General features: G+C 36.8%; 1 protein-coding gene across 2 annotated transcripts in view; it reads right to left on the reverse strand.

Annotated features, from left to right (window-relative positions):
* Window positions 1–356: 356 nt before the first annotated feature.
* STRIP1 (striatin interacting protein 1) overlaps window positions 357–20,689 on the reverse strand; it is a 35,951-nt gene continuing 15,618 nt past the window's right edge. For both annotated transcript variants that reach the window (XM_070745104.1, XM_070745105.1), the window contains exons 9-21: window positions 20,289–20,471; window positions 18,484–18,701; window positions 16,952–17,017; window positions 15,216–15,279; window positions 14,979–15,050; window positions 14,029–14,103; window positions 12,732–12,829; window positions 11,732–11,858; window positions 11,532–11,632; window positions 10,746–10,812; window positions 10,513–10,617; window positions 10,137–10,341; window positions 357–6,694 (exon numbers count right to left, since the gene is read on the reverse strand). In XM_070745104.1, coding sequence (XP_070601205.1) covers window positions 6,444–6,694; window positions 10,137–10,341; window positions 10,513–10,617; window positions 10,746–10,812; window positions 11,532–11,632; window positions 11,732–11,858; window positions 12,732–12,829; window positions 14,029–14,103; window positions 14,979–15,050; window positions 15,216–15,279; window positions 16,952–17,017; window positions 18,484–18,701; window positions 20,289–20,471 — 1,632 coding nt within the window. In that variant the 3' untranslated portion in view covers window positions 357–6,443. The remainder of the gene's footprint in view (window positions 6,695–10,136; window positions 10,342–10,512; window positions 10,618–10,745; window positions 10,813–11,531; window positions 11,633–11,731; window positions 11,859–12,731; window positions 12,830–14,028; window positions 14,104–14,978; window positions 15,051–15,215; window positions 15,280–16,951; window positions 17,018–18,483; window positions 18,702–20,288; window positions 20,472–20,689) is intronic.

Genomic DNA, 20,689 nt, shown 5'->3' on the forward strand with positions numbered 1-20,689 from the left:
TTGGAATTCTTATAGTCAACAGAGATCTTCCCCTTCCAGACATTTGGAGTTCCCCCCTCCCACCCCAAGTATAATCAACAATGCCTTGCTCCAGAGATAGTTCTTGATTAAAAATTAACAGCAGGAAAAGGCACAGAAAAAGGAAATGATAGTGATTTTGCTTAATGGTCATGATTCGGAATTTATAAACTTTACTTGGATCTTCAAAATCCAAGTGGATCATATCCCCCATTAAAGACACGAACCAAGCTACTAAGGATATAATAAAAGACCCCCCCCCATACCTGACTAAAGCACTATAAAAGTAAATGAAAATTTCTTTAAACGAATGGACATAAATAATGTCTAAGAGAAGGCACAGTGGAAACAATGCTTTTAATTGGTCATAAAATATCAGTATTTTTTCAGCTTACTGCTATATTGAAAGAGTCAAAGGTACAAAAAAATAGGATCAAAGTGAACAGAACAAAGTTATTGTAGCAATGTTCTGACTGCTTTCTTTGAGTTCCCATAGGCTTCCTGTAACTTTACCGTTATTGACAATTTCAGAAAAGCAAAATATAATAGACACTTCTACTACACACAGCTAAATCAGCAGAGTTTGTGTTCAACTGAGAGCATGATTTACAACTTCTTTTGAGCTGTTACATAGTTTTTGGTGCATAACAAATTAAAAAAAAAACCTGCTACATTGACTTGGATTTTGAGTGATAGGATAGAGTTATGCACCAAAAACTGAAAGAGGCAAGATAAAGATAAATCAGTATGCATAGCCAGGACAAATTTTGATTTCATGTACATTTAATTGAAATTACAATTAGCATGTTTATGTATATTTAACAATTTTCTAATTATGTCACAAACATTTACAATTTAGTAGCAATTTCAAAGGAATTGATGGGAACCCTGAGGCTTTAGGTCATGCACCTCTATCTAAACACAATAAATCAATGTGCATATAATCTGTTAGAGTTTTGCTATACGAACACCAAGTCCCATAGCTTGTTCAGAAGAAACCCTGACTTAGCACTGTATATGAACATCATTTAGAATGATTCTGGGTGGCCAACCCCCAACAGTCACAATAAAGATATTCTGGATCATTCACCCTTGTTCGATTTTTATTTCTTTTGTTTTTTAGAACACAAAACTGTATAACTACATAATGGTCCCAAAGTCATCCAGTCAATTTCATGCATAAAGGAATAAACCTCACATTGTCGTCATTACTAGCCAGCTCTTAATAGAAATTAGAGAAAAAGATGTGGAGGAAGCCCCCTGAAAAAAATATGGATTACTAACAGAAGAAAAAAATCATTTCTACCATCCCTAAAATATTATGAATAAAACAGGGAGATTGTACACACACGCACCCAAAAAAGCCTGATGATGCCACCTTCTTTTCATACTCTTGTAAACTGAATAATTCAGTATGGTTCAGGATAAGGCATACATAAACTGCAATCCTTAACCCAACTGAACAAAATGCTGGGGTGTCCCACCCCCACCCCCATTTCTCAACACCAGCTATAAAAGAAACCATGTTTAGGGCTATCATTTTAAAGTTTGACCAATGGTAATTGGGGGTGTAAATTCCTAGAAATTTACTACTCAATTGTTTCTCTCCGCTGGATTGAAAATAAGCGAGAGTGTAATTACAGAATCAAAGCAGAAGTGGCACCATGATTGCTATAATTAGGAAGCCAAATTACCTAGTGAAGTGGCTCTTGAAACCTGAGCCTGTTGTTGAAGAAGAGGAGGAAGAGGAGAAAATAAGATTATAGGCAGCAGAAAGAGAGGATTTTCCCCAAGCAAAATGCTTGGCACTTGGCACGCAGATTCCATACACTTTAGTTAAACTCAGTAAAATAATGAGTTGGGCTGGTTTGGACACAACTTTTTAAAAAATTGTGCCTGGGCCTGAAGCTAAATTTCCAAGGAAGGAAGACATGGAGAAATTTCTAAAATATATTAAAGCCATTCTTAATTTATTATATATACTTCTGAACAAGAGAATTTATGGAGAGGGCTAACATAGAAACGGTATCAAAATAGAAGTCCAAAAGAGGTGTTTTCTAATCCCACTGAATTAAAGAAAATATTTAGAGATTTTGAGTAGCCCCATCCAAAATGCTGGTATGCTTGAATACAATGAAAGAAAAGGGCACAAGGATTAATCTTTTCACACACTGCTAAAGCTTTACCCTACAAAATACCACTTTTGCTGCCTCAAAAGATAAGGGTAGAGCTATCCAGCCATCCTCCATCAATTTTGATTCTCTGAAGAAAGTGAAAAGGGATTCTCCAAAGAGCTCTCCCACATAGATCTCTCCCACAGATCTATTACTCTAAAGAGGCAAGGACCAGTCCCCTCACCTTCCAGATTTAGGAGACCGGATATTGTCTTCCGCTCTTATACCAAACTGTGGAATTTGACTCATCTACAGGAACTCCTTCAAAATTCTAGCCTTAAGAACGAGGATTCTGCAGGTCTTCTTGTGATTGATATTTACACTACAAATTGTAACAACACGCAGAAAGAACAGCTCTGATCATGCTCTCCAATCAATTCCCCACCCCACTAAAATGGTTACAAGTTTCACTCCAGTTCTTTGGGTATAGATCTCATCTTCACATAGAAGAAAGGCCCAATTCCAAATATCTGTGTTATTAATGAAGGACTAGAGTTAGGAAAGAATGACCCCCAAACTTGAGTGGATGAGAAGGAATATAATATATAAATTGTAAATTCTAGTTTTGGAGTCAATTCCTTCCTGCCTTTACTGGCATACTGTGTTCTTGTGTAGGACAACTAGTAAGTCTTGCTTGACTTGAAGAGATAAGTTTCTTTAAGTCAGGACTAAACAAACAGGTCTGGCAAAGAATTGCTCTCTGGGCCAAGAAAAGAACTGTGATCATTTTAGTTCTCCCTATTCCCCCCTCTCCCTCCAAAGGGACATTACAATTTGGTAATAATTTTAATTAGCTCTTAAATTACCTGCAAAGCCAGGGCTTCAGTTTGTCAGTCTCTGGCTAAATTAAGGAAAGATTGCACTTAGTGGGACTAGATCAATTTTACCATAAGACTGTTTTGCTTTCTGACAGACCAGCACTGCCAGGCCAAAATAACACCCTGTATTCCAATTATAATAAGACAAACTTATTCAAGCGTCAAAAAGTCATCACTACGGTACTAAGAATCTTGAAGAAAAAAAGACTATGTAGGAAGTGTGAATCATTTGAAGTGGCCTTTCCTATTTTTTATATGGGTTATCACATCTGACTTTTTATAGCAAGCTACCAATAAATCTTATTTGGTAAAATTGACTCACTTCCAGCTTGTCATTATCTTCATAATTATAAAAACAAGTAAAAACAATCCTTTCTTGTGTGCAAATGTAATATAAGTTGTTAAAACTCATCCAAAGAGATTTCTATATTATTAGAACAACCATCCTGGTGAGTGCTAATCCACCATTTCAGGTAAGAGGCTCCCCCAAAATATATTATGATTTATTAAGCATGCTCAGCTTTTAACAAAAGATGGAAAAGAGCAAATAAACTGAAATATGCAAATCCTTCAATACTTAGATGAAAAACCTCTTTATCAACAGTTATGATCTACTGAGGATCGTACAATCATTTCTGATTTGGTATCACATCCATCAGATTTCTCAAAATGTGTTTTGAGAAGGACAGGTTATCTCCCACCTTACCCCACTCTATTAGTTATCAAGACTGCAACTTGCTTGTTCTCCAGTTGGCCCCATTAACTATGAGGGCTAGTCACTGATAAATAAGTACTGACAAAAAACAAACAAACAAAAACAACCCTTAATATGGGGACAACTGAAATCATATTAAAATATGCATTAACTTTCAACACTGGAAAAATAAACCCTTACCCTACCTAACTCTACCTATCTGTAAAAAATGTAAATAGGTGGAAAACAGGCAAAGTCAGTAGCATGAACTGTCAAGATACAACAACCTCCCAGCCGGTCAGTTCACTTCTTGTCTTCCTGAAACCGATAGCCATCAAGGCAAAGCAAGAATTGATACATATCTCTTTCTGGCTATAATTGTAGGATTTTAGGCACAAACACACACGGGGAATATGATCCCAGAGGCAGAGAAAGAAGAATGTATAGAAGCTGGATTACTAACCTGCAAAAAACATGGGGAAATCAATTTTACCTCTTCTCAGATGAGGTAGCAAACTAGTGCTATTTACAACTATATCCTATTTCATGCTAATAACTACATGATAGATCCATCCTTCTTAATATGACATAGGAAGGAGATATTGCTTTCTTAGCTCTGTTTCTACTAAACACATTTAATTTCTATCTCAATTGGAGAACTGCCACAGAGACATGAGTGACCTTGTGAGTAGCATCTCTTTGCAAATGCAGATATAAGAAAATGTTATCATCACGCTAATACTCTTCATCTATGGATGGATTTCCTATGAATTTCAGTGCAGCAACAGAAAGGCATAACATTTGAAATAATGATGCCTTCAATAATTTATTCCTATATTACAAAGTTATACCCACTTTCTCCAGCCCATACTTTTCACGTAGAAAAGTGTGTAGAAAAATGCAGGAGGTATTAATAAGCATATAATATAAGCAAGCACTGAGAATAAAATAAGAGGTATTTTGCTGTTTTAATGTTTGTTGCTTTTTCATGTAATTGTATATCACCATTATACTATTCACAATGTTGAGGTAAGTAAAAGGATACTTTTTAATTGAAAAGTAAGAAATGGCTATTGTTATAACACAACTCTTACATTAGCTTCCTGCATGATTTTGTTTGAAGTGTCCTAAATATTTGCTAAACTTAACTATTACTCTTAAATAGATAAAATAAACTTTGGTTCCTATTATTCTTTCTATGTTAAGGAACACTGTACAATTTCAATCATAACTCCGTTAACCATACAGGAAAATGTGGGTATAAGTAAATCAGGTTAATTGGAAAACACTTTTGGCTTTGGAGTAGTCTTTTAATGCAACTCCAGCCCTAAACATATTGATTTGGAATATTAATTTTGTCGGGACTTATTTCCAAGTAAATCACTTTGGGATTGCAATCCAAAATTATTACCAGGTTATAAAACCATTTAGAAAACTAACATGCCACACAGAGAGCCGTATTTTGCTTGCTCCTATTCACAAATATAACCAAATCCAATTGAAGCTATGGAGATTTAGTTTGTCAGAACAGGAAATATTATCTCCTAGGAAACAGGTATTATCCACACAATTAGCAGATGTGTTTTATCACTTTCTTTGAGTAGATGCCTTGTCTTTCATCTCATTCCTTATTTATTTATTTGTTTGTTTATTTATTTATTTAAATTCAATTCAATTTGTATGCCACCCATCTCCCTAGGAACTCTAGGCAGCTACCACCAATGTAGCTAGCAGGGACTCAGAAACTGCACATACAAAACAGCAATGGAAATAACACCTACTTCTCTTTGCTGGCATTAGATTGAAGTGGACCATCCATGGAGGATAGAGCTGTCTGGCTCTGCAAGATTAGACTGAGGAAACCGAGAATGAGTATATCAAGCTAAGCCAAATTGAGAAAGCCACACAGGCATCCGCAGCTGTGCTCAACACTCATTTGTCAACCTTTCAGATTTCAGACGATTACAACAGGAAAAAGAATGTTTAGAAAACATAAAAGCGGTATGTTTTCTCTCTCAAAATGCCACAAATTTGATATTACTATTCAATAATATTTATCAATCTCAATAACATGGAGTGTGACTCACCTAAAGTTTGATTCAATCTGAGGCACAAGTTGGGAAAACACCCATGTTCAAAACAGGTGCTTTTTTTCTCTTCTTTCAAGACTGAGATAAGCCTGGAATAACGTTTACACACCATAGCACCTACGTAATCAACCTTGTCCCAGAAACTGAGGATTCTGTGGCACTACTATATACATCTTATTTCCAGTTTTTATTCCCCTTAAACAGATGTACTAGATAGGTTTCTATCCCCTCCTCTTCCCAATTCACTTTTTCCTCTTAGAAGCTAGTAAGAAAATTATGTTACTTTGCCATTCTGGGACAAGGATAGCGGGTATAGCTGAAAAAGCTGCCATTTTAATTTTGGGACAGAATAGTTGTCCATGGTTACTGAACAACAGCATCGGCATTTGATATTTTGCCGCAACAGGCCCAGGGCTCAAGCTATGCCACTCTATATTTATTTAGCAATCAATAACCAAAGCAGCCCCAAAGATGTAGGAAAGCCATTGTCAGTTATTACATGCTGCCACCTGGAGGGAAAAGGAAAAACTGCTGGTTATAAGTCACAGAACAATTTTATTTCCTCTATGCCTGGTTGATTGTAGATCAGGAACATTATCTTTGGGCACATGTATTAGCTCCGTGTCTTGAAAGATTTTCCATTTAGAAATCAGCATTGTAACAACTCTTCCCAGCAGATCGGTCTAGAAAAAACTTCCCTTTCCAGCCACAAGTCATAATTCATTTGGAAATCTTCAGGCAGTTCTACCCGCTGACCCAACACACTTTGCAAACAGTTGTCAACGGGTAGAAAATCAGGATTGTTATGTGCCCGGTCATAGCGTCGAGAGTTGAAGCGTTCTATACTGGCCCGCAGAGCACATTCTTCAGCTTGGAAGTCCCACGGACGTGCATCCAGATCTGTGGAGGTCATGAGGCAGACAATCAATGAATGCAATTAACTGAAAGCAGCTACATTGCCACATTAGAAATATTCAGACAGCTTACGAAGAAATCCTGGGTGTTCAGTGAATAATAGTGCCACAATTACATAAAATACAATTTGTCCCTGAACAGCTGAGTTGAGATGCAGCAGTGGGTTACAAGCCTGTCAAAGGTGGCTTACATGAGTGATAGAAGAGGAAAGGTCTACAAATGAAATTATTACTTGAAATTATTATCATTACTGCAATATTATTACTTTCCCTTTTTGGATCATCAACCAAGAGGAACAGGTATAAGCACAATATAAACTATTGTTATTGTTATTATTTGGATTTATATGCTGCCCCTCTTTAAGGATTCGAGGCAGCTTACAACATGTAAAAAAACCCCACAGTATACAGTACAAATATCTAAATCCAATTAATGTAACTAATTAAAATTTTAAAAACCTAATCATTCATTCCCATTCAGAAACAGACATACCTACACTCATCAGATACAACTAACTTTCACATACAATGTAACTTGAAAAGATTGACATGAGAAAATATGTAACTTGAAAAGATTGACATGAGAAAATACGATAAAATTTCTCTCCATATAAGAAAAAGACAGATTTTTCCCAGAGCTGAACTTTTTCGTTCAAAACAAGTAGTTCTCTACTTACGAACATGACTGAGCTCCAAATTTCCATTGTTAAACAAGGGAGTTAAGGGAACTGCACCTTTATACGATCTTTGTTTTGGCCACATTGTTAAGTGAATCATGCAGTTGTTAAGTGAAATTGATTCTTCCACCGCCATTGATTTTGTTTGTTGGAAACCAGCTGGGAAGGTTACATATGGTGATCACGTGACCCTGGGACAGTACAACTGTCATAAATATATGCCAGTTATCAAACACCCCTATTTTGACCATGTGACACTGGGGATGCTGCAATGGTGTAAGTGTGCAAACCAACCATGTTGCTTTTTTCAGTGCCCTTGTAACTTTGTACGTTCACTAAAAGAATGGTTTTAAGTTAAAGACTATCTGTATTGTGGAATGGTAAAATACAACTTCAATCAAGTTCCCCTTTTTTTTTGCAGTATGTGTATTGTGCTATGTGGTTCCCTGTAATTAAATATTATTCTATGGGGAAGAGGTATATTTATCGGCCTAGGAAAAACACATCTGAGGCAATACCTTTTGCTGATCTGCTGCACAGAGAAAATAAAGCTCTCCCAGAATGCACTTTGTCCCAGTTCATTCTCCTAGTTAACCCTAATTGTAATGGTCTATGCTTCTGAATTTGAGGCTCCAGCTTTTTGTCCATTTCTATGAAGAATACATTTAAGAAGCTTCCGTTACTTTCAGCATAGCTGGCTGGAGAATTCTGGGAGTTGAAGTCCACAAGTCTTAGAGTTGCCATGTTTGGGGACTCCTGCTCTAAGTCCTTGACTTACAACCATTTAAGAGTTCAAACAATCTCAGAAAAAGTGACTTACGACTTGTATTTGCACTTATGACCATTGTACCACTCCCACAATGATGTGATCACAATTTGGTGTGGGGGAATTGCTAGGCATTTATGACCAGTTGCAACTTCATGTGGGCACGAGATCATAATTTGCAATTTTGCTGGCAAAAACACTCCTTAGGATTGCTGGATTTTCTTAATGACCACTATTAGTTTAATGATCACGTGATTTCCTTGACTACTGTGGTGATTTGACTGCTGTAAAAATTGTTGTAAAATTGGGTCCAATTCAATTTATGAACATCATGATTTATGGTAGAAATTCCAGTTCCAATAATAGTTTTAAGCTGAGAACTACCCATAGATGTTCTTTCACGATAGTTGCTTGCTCATCACAACTAAATATTGTTGATAGCAGAGTTCCAAAATGCTATCACATAGGCTCACAATATTATTTATTTATAAGACTTCCAGCACTGGAGACACTCAAGAAATATTAATTCTAGGGATAAAATGTACATATTTCCTCATTTATGACATTTCACACAGACAGCATGCCACCTTTTCTTCAACAGTAATAATAGCTGCTGTAAAATTCACACAGACTGACTATAAACAATGGCATGACAAAGTAGCAAGAATGGAATATCTGCAGGAAAGAACTGATGGGACCACTAGACCAGTGATTTTCAACCTTTTTTGAGCCGTGGCACATTTTTTACATTTACGAAACCCTGGGGCACATGGAGCGGGGGGGGGGGGGCAGGGCACGGGGGGCTAAAAAAAGTTTGGACAAAAAAATTCTCTCTCCCTCTTCCTCCCCTTCGCTCTCTTTCTTTCTCCCTCCCTCTTTCTCTTCCTCTTTCTTTCTCTCTCTCCATCCCTCTTTCTTTCTCTTCCTTCCTTCCTCTCTTTTTTGCTCTCTTTCTTTCTCCCTCCCTACGTCCCTCTATGTCTTTCTCTCTCTCTCCTTCCCTCCCTCTTTCTCTCTCTCTTGCTTTCTTTCTCCCTCTCTTTATCTCTCTCTCTCTTGCTTTCTTTCTCTCTTGTTCTCTTTCTCTCTCTCTCGCTCTTTCTCTCTCTTGCTTCCTTTCTCTCTCTCTTGCTTTCTTTCTCTCTGAGCTTCGCGGCACACCTAACCATGTCTCGCGGCACACTAGTGTGCCACGGCACACTGGTTGAAAAACACTGCACTAGACAATAGACAAAGTATTAGCAAATGAAGATACTCTGGGACTTTGGAATTCGAACAGACAAGCATCTGCCATATAACACCTCAGATTTAAGAACCATCAATAAAAAAGACAAACAGGTCTGGTTAGTGGACATGGAAGTATCTAGAGAGCACAGAAAGTATGAAAAGGAAATTCCATTTCTTGAAAGAACAGGAGAAAATAGCAAAATGTAAAAAAGAAGATTGTCCAAATGAAAACAAAGATGGAACCAATATTAAAAGGCTCCTTGGATGGAACTCCAAAACATTTGTAGCACCACAAATAGGAATTGATAAAAATTACTTGAGATAACTTACATCCTATAACAATATCTTCAATACCATCAAACAATGATATCTATCTATCCCAGGTTCTTGGGAAAGACTCAGGATAAAAATGCCAAATCCAAACATGTGGCTCACTTGGCAACCAACCATATTATGACCCAAATGGCTTTTAAACTTTTGCTCTCCACAACTAACTTAACAGCAAAATTGATTTTCATTGATTAATAGCACCTTACTAAGGCTGTGATGATGTGTACATAAATTGACGAAGCTATACTTTGTCTTAGCAAAGCACATCCATGCAGAAAACAATATACAGTATCATTACAGCTCATTTGGAAGAGAAGTCTATTCATTAAGGGACATGGACTGCTACCAATAAATCAGCATTCCTGAAAGGTTTACAGTGAGGCTGGAAGAGTAGAGACAATGAAAGGAGACAGATGCAAGATATATACCATTGCCATAAGCCCAGTCATCATTGAGCCGATGTCGCACTTTTTGGTAGATTGCAGACATAGTTTTCATGTTGCTTTTCCTCCACTGACGTCCCAGGTACTTTGTCTGCACTTTGAGAAGTTTCAATACATAGAGTTGCATCATGGCTTGCTTTACTTTCAGGGCTCTTTTTAAAATGGGAGCAGACTTGAAAACTACCAGCATCTGAAAAGGTAAAGTAGCAGATCAGTTATCTAAGTTACATTGTTGTCTCTGTCATAATTTATATGCCCTGGATTGAGATTATGGTAAATGTCCTATAGTGCCAAGAGTAGAGCATCATACATAGAAAATCTATATAGTGATAAACAAACATAAGAAAATACTCTGGTTTACCATGGTTCTGGAGTGTTTCCACTTTGTTAACTTATTCAGTATCCTAAGAAGATTAATGCAAGAAAATAGGTTCCGCCAGCAAAACTGATTATTGTCTCCAGCTTCCTGTAAGGGAAAGCAAAAATAAATATTACCAAAACAGAAGACTTAACAGAGCTAGTAATAGTAATGGTTATTTCTGTCCGATTCTGACATGTGCCTCCCCAAATAAAATTATAGGTAGCTTTGCTTACCAAACTTTCTGCAGTCAGCTCTGGTAGTTCATGTACCACACAATATGGGTAATCCAAAACAGAAATGCTGAAACATAAGAATGCCTGAGTGAATTGCTAGTGATGTAAGATGAAGAAAGTTATTAAGTTAATGACCGTGTGATCCTATGATTGCAGAATTAGTTCAACTGGTGTACAACAAAGCAAAGGAAAATATCAATTTTGTTATTTTTAAACTAAATAAAATTGTAGATGGTCTACTGATAGATTAACCAGTATTGATTTGCCCAACCCATCATCTATTTTATTAAATATTACTAAACCTTTTATTCCTACAAAATATATTGAGCTGGCTTTGTATATATCAATATATGTTAGAATCTATGGTTCCTTTTGGAAAGTGGAAATAATTTCTTTTGTAGAAGACTGACAATTTAGATAAAGCATGCATCATTTATATACCTGTACATTCCAGTATTTGTGGAGATTAGAAATGTTAATTTCCATTTATTTAACAATCATACCTCGATCTTTTGTTCAAAGTACAGCCATTTCTTCAGCAGGCCTTTCTCAATAGCATATTTATTATTTATTTATTAAACTTATTTGCCACCCATCTCACTATAGAAGACTTTACTGTATATTTACTTGAAAGCAAAAACCTGGGAGAGGACCTGTTATTTATATATTTATTTATATAAATATATAAGGTCTATATTTATTTATTAATTGGATTTATATGCTGCCCCTCTCCGAGGACTATATATCTAGTACTATGCATATACTATGCTCATCATTCCCACCTACCTATTCTTTGCTGTGATGTATGACATAATATTCTGATTGAAGAATTTCAATATAAGCGGGATGCAGTTGGCAAACACTAGATGTTGAGCCATGTATTCAAACTGGTGAAGAAACACAGAACAGAGCATATTAGGGAAGCAGATTCTTCCATCCCCTCATCCCATTTCCAGTGATATTAGTTCACACCAGTACATACTTACTTGATATACATGATTCAGTTTAAAGTGCTTGAGCAGCAGTAGCAGAACAGCAGAAATAGCTTTGACAATAATCTCTTTATGCCTATTCACATCAACGCCCAGCTTCATACTCTGTAACACAGTTGTTCTGGAAACCAGACCAGCAGTATTAACTTTTGTGACTGCTATATTAAATGTAATAGTACATATATCATAGGCAGACTTTAATTTAAATTCTGGATCAGCTATTGATAGTCAGACTTTAATTTAAATTTCAGTTTAGCCATTGTTTGCTTCTAGGTTTTGCAAAGCCCTTTTTTGACAAGAGGTTAAATGAAAATCCAGTCTATGATTTTACGAGCCCAATGTATTCAACAATAAAAATCTGCTATACATTCTATTACTTTCCAAACATAGTTGGTCACATTGTAAGACACCACTGGAACTCCCATTCAAAGAAGGAACACTTGAGCCGAGGTAGCGCAGCAGGTAGAGTGCAGTACTGCAGGCCACTAAAGCTGACTGTAGATCGATAGGTCAGCGGTTCAAATCTCATCACTGGCTCAAGGTTGACTCAGCCTTCCAACCTTCTGAGGTGGGTAAAATGAGGACCCGGATTGTGGGGGCAACGTTCTGGCTCTGTTAAAAAGTGCTATTGCTAACATGAGTCTAAAGAGAAGGGCGGTATAAAACAAAATCAAATAAATAAATAAATAAAAATAAAAATATGTTTTCTTTCAGATACACTCTCTCTTTAACTCAGCATTTAGTTGTAGTTTTATTTATTTAAACCTCCCTCCTTTGAATCTTTTTAAAATTGGGGGGAAGGTTGGATAGTTATATTACTGCATGTTTTATTTCAATATATGTGACTAACTTGGCAAGCCATTTTGATCTTACATCCAAAATTCTAAATCAGTAAAACTCTAAATCAGAAATAATCACATTGCTATCTGTTGAGGATATTTTATCGTCATTCATTACGTGCACTGCTTGCTTCCGGCTTACAAGTAAAACTTACGGCATCTCCTCGGGTAAAACATCGGCAAGAATATTGATAGAATCAGTCTTGGCTTTGGAAGTGGGTGCTGCAGCAAGCAGAATCTTCAGCAAGGCAATCTACAAATAATAGTTAAATGTTGTAGTTAAATGTTGTACCCAAGACTGTCTGAAGCATTTCCTAGATACTAATGTTGGCAGGATATGAATAAAGTTAAGGAAGCAGTTAATTTCTGCCACAAGAAAATGAGGGGAGAAATTACTGTATTTTTTGGAGTATAAGACACATTTTTTTTACCCCCCAAAAGAGAGTGAAAACCTGAGTGCATCTTATACAACAAATGTGGTCCCACCCACCATTTGGTCTTTGCCTCCCAGCAATTTACCTCCTTGCAGCAGAGAGAACAGAACCTGTTAAGTCAAGCAACTCATTATCAGCTTCCCGACCCTCAGCTGAATTGAGGCTGCAGGCAGGCAACATGCTAAAGTGAAACTGAAACTAGCTGCAAGGTAGGGAAATTGCTGGAAGGGAGAGGCAGATTTTTATTTTCTGCTGAACTGGATGCAAGGAACTGGATGCCATTAAACTATAAATGTCTGTAGAATGTTCAAATTATTAGACTTTTTAAAGACTGCTTTATTATTGTTCTAGATAACAAAATGAAGAAGCTACTTAAAATAAATGCCTGATCTGAAGAGGCCCAGTGGTATTGTTGTGAGCCGCCCCAAGTCTTCGGAGAGGGGCGGCATACAAATCTAATTATTATTAATAATAATAATAATAATAATAATAATAATTATTATTATTATTATTATTATTATTATTATTGTATCTTCTTTTAAATAGCAGAGAATATTGTATACTTCCAGAAAGCCACACCGATTTTAAAGATCTGTAAAAGTATAATCTGAAATGTAACTGTGTCCTGTTTCAGTATTAAGATGAGGCAGCTGAATTAAACCTTGACTTATTCATGTTTGGAGTAGATCTATTTAAATAATTGGGAGGAGTTAATGTGACATTTAAGAAGACTTTCTGGCATTAATATACTGCCATAATGTATGTTTCTCCAATTCTTTGCTGTTTCTATGGGTCAGGCACACATGCCCAGAAATACACAACAAACATAGTATATCATCTATGCTGTTTGCTGGGAGGCAGAGGCAGAATTTCCCCCCTTGTTTTCCTCCCCCAAAACTAAGGTGCGTCTTATACGTCAGTGCATTTTATACTCTGAAAAATACGGTATGCAACATAATTAAGAAAGAGACAAAAACTCCTTAAGAGAGAATACGCATCCAAAGAGACTGCAACTCACCATGTACTGAGGCAGGCTAGGAAGAAGACCCTGGTATAAGATTTCAGCTGGAACTTGCTCAACCTCCTCTTCCCCCTATTAAGAGAAGCAGATGATTGCGACGTGTTTTTCACCCACAACTGAAAGCTAACTGGCATAGAAACATAGAAGACTGACGGCAGAAAAAGACCTCATCTAGTCCATCTAGTCTGCCCTTATACTATTTCCTGTATTTTATCTTACAATGGATATATGTTTATCCCAGGCATGTTTAAATTCAGTTACTGTGGATTTACCAACCACGTCTGCTGGAAGTTTGTTCCAAGGATCTACTACTCTTTAAGTGAAATATTTTCTCACGTTGCTTTTGATCTTTCCCCCAACTAACTTCATATTGTGTCCCCTTGTTCTTGTGTTCACTTTCCTATTAAAAACACTTCCCTCCTGAACCTTATTTAACCCTTTAACATATTTAAATGTTTCGATCATGTCCCCCCTTTTCCTTCTGTCCTCCAGACTATACAGATTGAGTTCATTAAGTCTTTCCTGATTTTGAATATTTTATTCTGTATCAGAACGAAGCCAAAATCAACCTTTGACCCAAAAAGGTTTTCCAAAGACAGACAATTTCAGAGCATCTTGACCTACAAACAACTGTATGCAATGGAATAGCTATTTTTTTTCTCATGGGAGTTAATGAGCTCTGTGGAAATTCTTATTTGAGGAAGGGGCAGAAATGCTTTTTAATCATTTCTCTTTCTGTCTTTTTTCAGACTATCTTGCATCAATGCAATAAGGAGGAATACATGATAAAACATATTTAAAAAATAAAAGGACACACAGCATCTGCAGATAAAAAAGTCAATGACAAGTCTAGTTCTACAAGAGGAATATGTTTTCTTCCCATCATTCTCTCTCTTCCCCATACAGATGCCTTTCTTCAATATTAGCATTCTTCCCAGGACACTTACCCCTGACAAGGGAGAACGCAGGTACTCCTCTTCCATTTGAACTTGAATTTCTGCAATAGATGTATACTTGTGCTATAAAGTAACAAGACACAGGAAATTTACTCCGGGACTGTCAAACACTGTCTGAGAAAGTAGCAGCAACAGCAGCAGCAGATGGGATACATCTGAAAACAAGCGCCTCTGTGAGAGGTTTTCTAAGCCTCCCAGTGGAAAAACAGGGGCAATTAGGAAACTCACCAATTTTAGAGTTTTGATGCTCTCATGAATTGGTCTTGGCAATCCCACTACGGTGTTGGTGTCACTGGAGAGAAAAAGGAAATTGAAAAAAAAATCAGCTGATGATAAAAATGTAAAAGAAAGAAAAGAAACTGGTTATTTTGTTAAACAGGAGTGTTACAAACAATGGCTTTTACAGAAAGACATGAATTCAGCCCAGTATACTATGCAAGAAAAAAATATAAAAGTTGGATAAAATAGTCAACTTAAAAAAATTGAAATTCTAAAGACACTATATATGTGTCACGCTGTATGTATACATATTTTAGTGCTAATAATATTTATGTCTTTCTTAAAGAATTATGAGAGTCAGTTTGAAGTAGCCATTAAAAGCACAAGCCAAGAAATCAGAAGACTGTGAGATCTAGTTCCATTTTTGGTTCAAGGACAGCCGGATGACCTAGGAAGAAGGCAATGGCAAACTACGGTATTTCCAAAAAAAGTTGCTAAAAAAATTGCATGGACTTTTTCATGGAGTCATCAGGAGTCAAGACTGCCTGAAAGGCATCCTGCCCCTCACTTCCTCCCCAAAATTACAGGTAGTCCTCAGATTAGAATAGCAATTAGGCCATCATTAGTTAACATGGCTAAAAAGTATGTTGTCACATAACCATGCTGCTTACTGATGGCAGTTCTGACAGTTTCCTTGCCATTATTAAATAGGACCTCATATGACTGTAAATTCCAATGTCCTGCCGGCTTCCCCATTCACTTTGCTTGTGCGAAGTTGGCAGGCAACATCAGAAAATGCAATCACATGACCATGGCTCACTGGAACATCATAATTATGGACTCCGCTGCCCAGAGTCTGTAAGGAGTTGGGCGGCTTATAAATCAAATAAATTAAATTATACTATATTAATAACTGCAAACCAGGTGGTTACACAACTGGAGAAGCTGTATCAGCCAGAATTCTGAGGATCTTTATAAGTGTCCCGCATTTAGTGCTGCTTTAAGACTGAAAGGTTACTGAAGGAGTGGTTGTACCTGAGGACATTTTATACACACAAAATAACTTTTTAAAAAGTTTTCTAAAAAAGGTAGTTCTCTATTTATACTTTTGAAATGACTTTATTTGAAAGAGAGAGCGGGGAATCCAGTGCTGGGCATATTGTGCAATAATAGAGCAGAAATTTATACGTACATCACAATAATGATTAAGACATTAAAACTTCATATTCTGACACCATAACATGTATAAATATTTGTATACATATACACACACACAATTCAAATGACACATCAAGGTTCCAGATAGCATCCAAACTTAAATCAGAGCCCAAGTTAAACATTCCTTAAAGTTCCAATTTATTGCCAGAGCTATTCTGGCATCTTCAGTGGAAAATCCAAATCTGAGCTTCCAAAATTTCCCACCCAGTTGAAAGCTCACATCCCTTGGCCCATACCTCCAAACTTGTCACGTTGCCCACTCAGGTTGTACCAGCATGGCAACTCTCCTTCCACTTCCGCCCAGGTGATGTACAAAGGATGGCCTTGAACCTCTCGAAAGAATACTTTGTGACTGCATCTGTTCCCTCATGAAAATCACCCCTCCCAAATTACCATAAACATCAGGCCTTTTACTGATAGTATGGCAAGCCATTAATTTCCCCCCCAACTTCTGCACCAGCTTGACATTACATACAATTAAATTTAGTTTAATGGCCAACATGCAAATTAAGCTTTTTGTAACTCACCTGCCCAAGGTATAGCCAATGAATTTGCTTCGACTAGATTCCAGAAACATCTCAATATCTTTTTCCCTACAGAAAAGAAACCAAATCAACATTCAATCAAACTGAGCAGAAATCTCAGTAGAGTAGGGACTAGCTAGTGCCAGCTTTAGATGTATTCCAACTCTATATCTAAGAGCAATTGTACATAACACCCATATCCTTACCAGCTGTGGTTTGCTACCAATATGATCTGTTTCTAGGAACCGGTAGCGGCGGGAGGCTCCACCCACCTCCCCGGACGCTTCTGCACCTGTAAAGCGTCATGCGCGAGTGCAAACTGGTAGCAATGGTTTTTAGATCCCATCACTGATCCTTAACTATTAATTAGCCATCCCTTGAATTCATTGAAATAAGCAGATATTGCATATATCAGAATAGCTCTGTTGCTTTTAGTACTTTCAAGTACTAAAAGTACTTTAAACAGCCTCTGGTGCTGTTGCTTTTCTTGACCGAAGATGGTGATTGAGAGATTCTATAGCATCTCTCTGTCTTTCATAATCCAAAAACATGGTGCATTTGAAAACAGTTCAGACCCTCTTCACTTTTGTCAATTTTGTTATTCTGCAGCCTGATTCCACAGTTGTTGAAATTTATTTATTTTCTTGTTTTATTTATTTATTTTCTTGTTTCACTATCCCATAATGACAAAGTGAAAACAGAATTTTAGATGTCTGTAAATTTACTAAATTTATTTTAAAAAAAGAAAAAAACTGAAATATCACATTTCATAATCGCACAACAAAATTGACAAAAGTGAAGGGGATCTAAATACAGTGGTACCTCTACCTACAAACGCTTCTGCTTACGAACTTTTCTAGATAAGAACCGGATTTTTTTGCCTCCTCTCAAGAACCATTTTTCACTTACAAACCCGAGCCTCTGAAACTGTAACCGGAAAAGGCAGAAAGAAGCCTCCGTAGGGCCTCTCTAGGAATCCCCTGGGAGGAAACAGGGCCGGAAAAGGCGGGGAGAAGCCTCCGTGGGGCCTCTCTACAAATCTTCTGTGAGGAAACAGGGCCAGAAAAGGTGGGAAGAAGCCTCCATGGGGCTTCTCTAGGAATCTCCTGGGAGGAAACAGGGCCTCCACCCTCCCTGTGGTTTCCCCAATCGCACACATTGTTTGCTTTTACATTGATTCCTATGGGAAAAATTGCTTCTTCTTACAAACTTTTCTACTTAAGAACCTGGTCATGGAACGAATTAAGTGTGTAAGTAGAGGTACCATTGTATTTTTTGAATGCCCTGCATATATAATTGCTGGTATATTTTGTTTGCCATGTAGCCATGCATCTAGATTATGCAAACCAAGTCTCCCTGGAAGTACAATAGGAAATAGATAAAGTATTGCCCAATTCAAACTTTCCCCGAATCACCACCCTATAAAGACTGTCACTGTAAATACACAGCTTATTCTCACTATCTGAAGGTCAAGAAGCTGATCTTTAAACTTAAAAGGTTTTTCTTCATTTCAACAATCCTGGCTAAGGACTGACCTGACTTTGGGTGCCCAAGGCAAACCTTTTGGACATGTCAGTCGATCAGTTGGAGGGTGCTGTACAGGGGGAGGCATCACTTCGTCTCTCTCAAGAGGAAATGTCTCCCCCTCAAGACTATTGTCTTCATCGTTCTCCTCCTCATCTTCTCTGGAATCATCAGCTTTGTAAGGATCTCTCTCATTGAATGCATCTAGATTATCCTGTTTAATAAGAGCCTGGAGGAACATTCAATGAGAGGCTAGTTAAGCTCACATTAAGCATTACAACACTATTTGTGTCTACTGCTAAGCTCTCTGGTTATTTTTTAAATATAATTTTTCTTAATAATTACAACAGTAAAAACTAATATAAACTAAATTGGAGAAAGAGAATGGAAAGAATAAAAAGTGCAGGAAAAAATAAAAAATGAAGAAATACGTAAACTTCTGATCTTCATCACAAATGTAAACAAATTTAATAACTCTTTGCTTCCTATAAAGTTAAACAGAATTTTTTCATCCTGTATCAAAGCCCTTATCTATAAGTAAAACTATAAAACAACAAATTTTCCATCCCAGTGTCAGCAAAAAGTCCATAAAAGGTTGCAAAGACATTGAAAAAAGTCTTACTTTAACCTTGATCAAATAAATCAACTTTATATTCCTTCCTTTTACTTCTTTTAAAAAAAAAACATTTTTATTAAATTTCAAATAAAAAAGGACAAACATTACAGACAAACACAGAAAAACCAAACCACACATATAACATATAGAGGAGCTACAATCGCGATTATAGCTCCTTTTACTTCTAACAATCTTAATTTTTAATTTAATCAAATATTATTGCAGGACTTAGTTTCTTTTCAAGTCTTCTTTATCCCATCATTTTTTTCAAGGTGTCAACAAATCTAATTAATTTTGCATATCCAGGAAAGTGTCCTTTTCCAAATTGTTCTCTTGGTCTGTCATTTGTAGTTCATTCTGAATTTTTTATAGCTTGATAGATAAAATTTGTTCTACATTTGTCATTCTTTCATTATGTTTTGTAATGTAACCTGACATTATTACTGACAATATTGATATTATAGTTACTAATCTGGCTCCATTCTTCAAAAATGTCCTTTCTGATGTTAGAATGTCATGTATTAATTTTGTAAGTCCCAGTATTAACTGACATAAAGCTTGTATATTTTTTCTTCGGCTTACATTTTTTAATCTTCTCTAATGCACAATTTAAAGTCATCACTATGTTTTTTTATGACAGGCAATTGCCAAGATAATCAAATAAATCAGAAGTGGTTTATTTTTTATATTTAATTCTAAAATCTTATAGCAAAAACCAACATTCCAAATTTATAGAGACTCTTCAGTCCATTTATAACTTTTTACACACAAAAAAATCTTGTTTAGATTTTTGCTATTTGTTTCAATTTTTTTCAGTTCTTATTAATTTTTCTTTGTTCAGAGTTGATAAACTAACCTGATGAAGACTTCAAACTAGTCATTCTGAAGATTTCTAACAGCTTTAATAAAGTAAATGGGCAATTTCCAAAAGTGATTAGAAGGTGAGATTTCAGTGTTGTTTTAAAAAGTTCTGCTATAGCTGTGAGAAAGATGACTGGTCGTATCATCTTTAGGCATTTGAACCTGTGGAAAACTACAATCCTGTGGTCTCATGAGAAGCAACCATTTACATATGTGGATAATCTCCCATCATCCAGAGAGTTCCTTGTTCTTTGCTGTCACCGTTGCTTCTGCAAAATGTTGCCATACAGTTCACCATACTTCTCCCAGAATTTCTAAGTCCCATTGTTCTAAATTCACCTTGTGTTCCCGCCGACCCCGTTTCTGCTGCTGCTCAATCAAATCTGAAGCTGATGCTGGAGGTGATGCAGCTCTCATGTTGCGGATCACTTTTATGCTATCTTCAGGAAGTGGGGGAAGACCAAGCATCTCTCGTTTCTCTGCTTTCATATCCTGAAGCTCCTCAAATCCTCCAAGGGTACACTAAAAGGATAGCAAACATACTGAACTTGTGGTCCTTGTGATTTACTCAGGCACTCAGATGCCTCATTTCTGTCTGTGTCTTTCTTTTCTTTCTCTCCCACATTCTCCTTCTGTGTCTCTATGTCCATGAATCAATCAATCTCTCTCTCTCTCTCTCTCTCTCTGTCTCTCTCTCTTTCTGTGACTCTCCCTCGCTCCCTGCCTCTGTGCCTCTTCTC

Source organism: Erythrolamprus reginae, chromosome 3 (genome assembly GCF_031021105.1).
Source record: "Erythrolamprus reginae isolate rEryReg1 chromosome 3, rEryReg1.hap1, whole genome shotgun sequence".
Taxonomy (NCBI): Eukaryota; Metazoa; Chordata; class Lepidosauria; order Squamata; family Dipsadidae; genus Erythrolamprus; species Erythrolamprus reginae.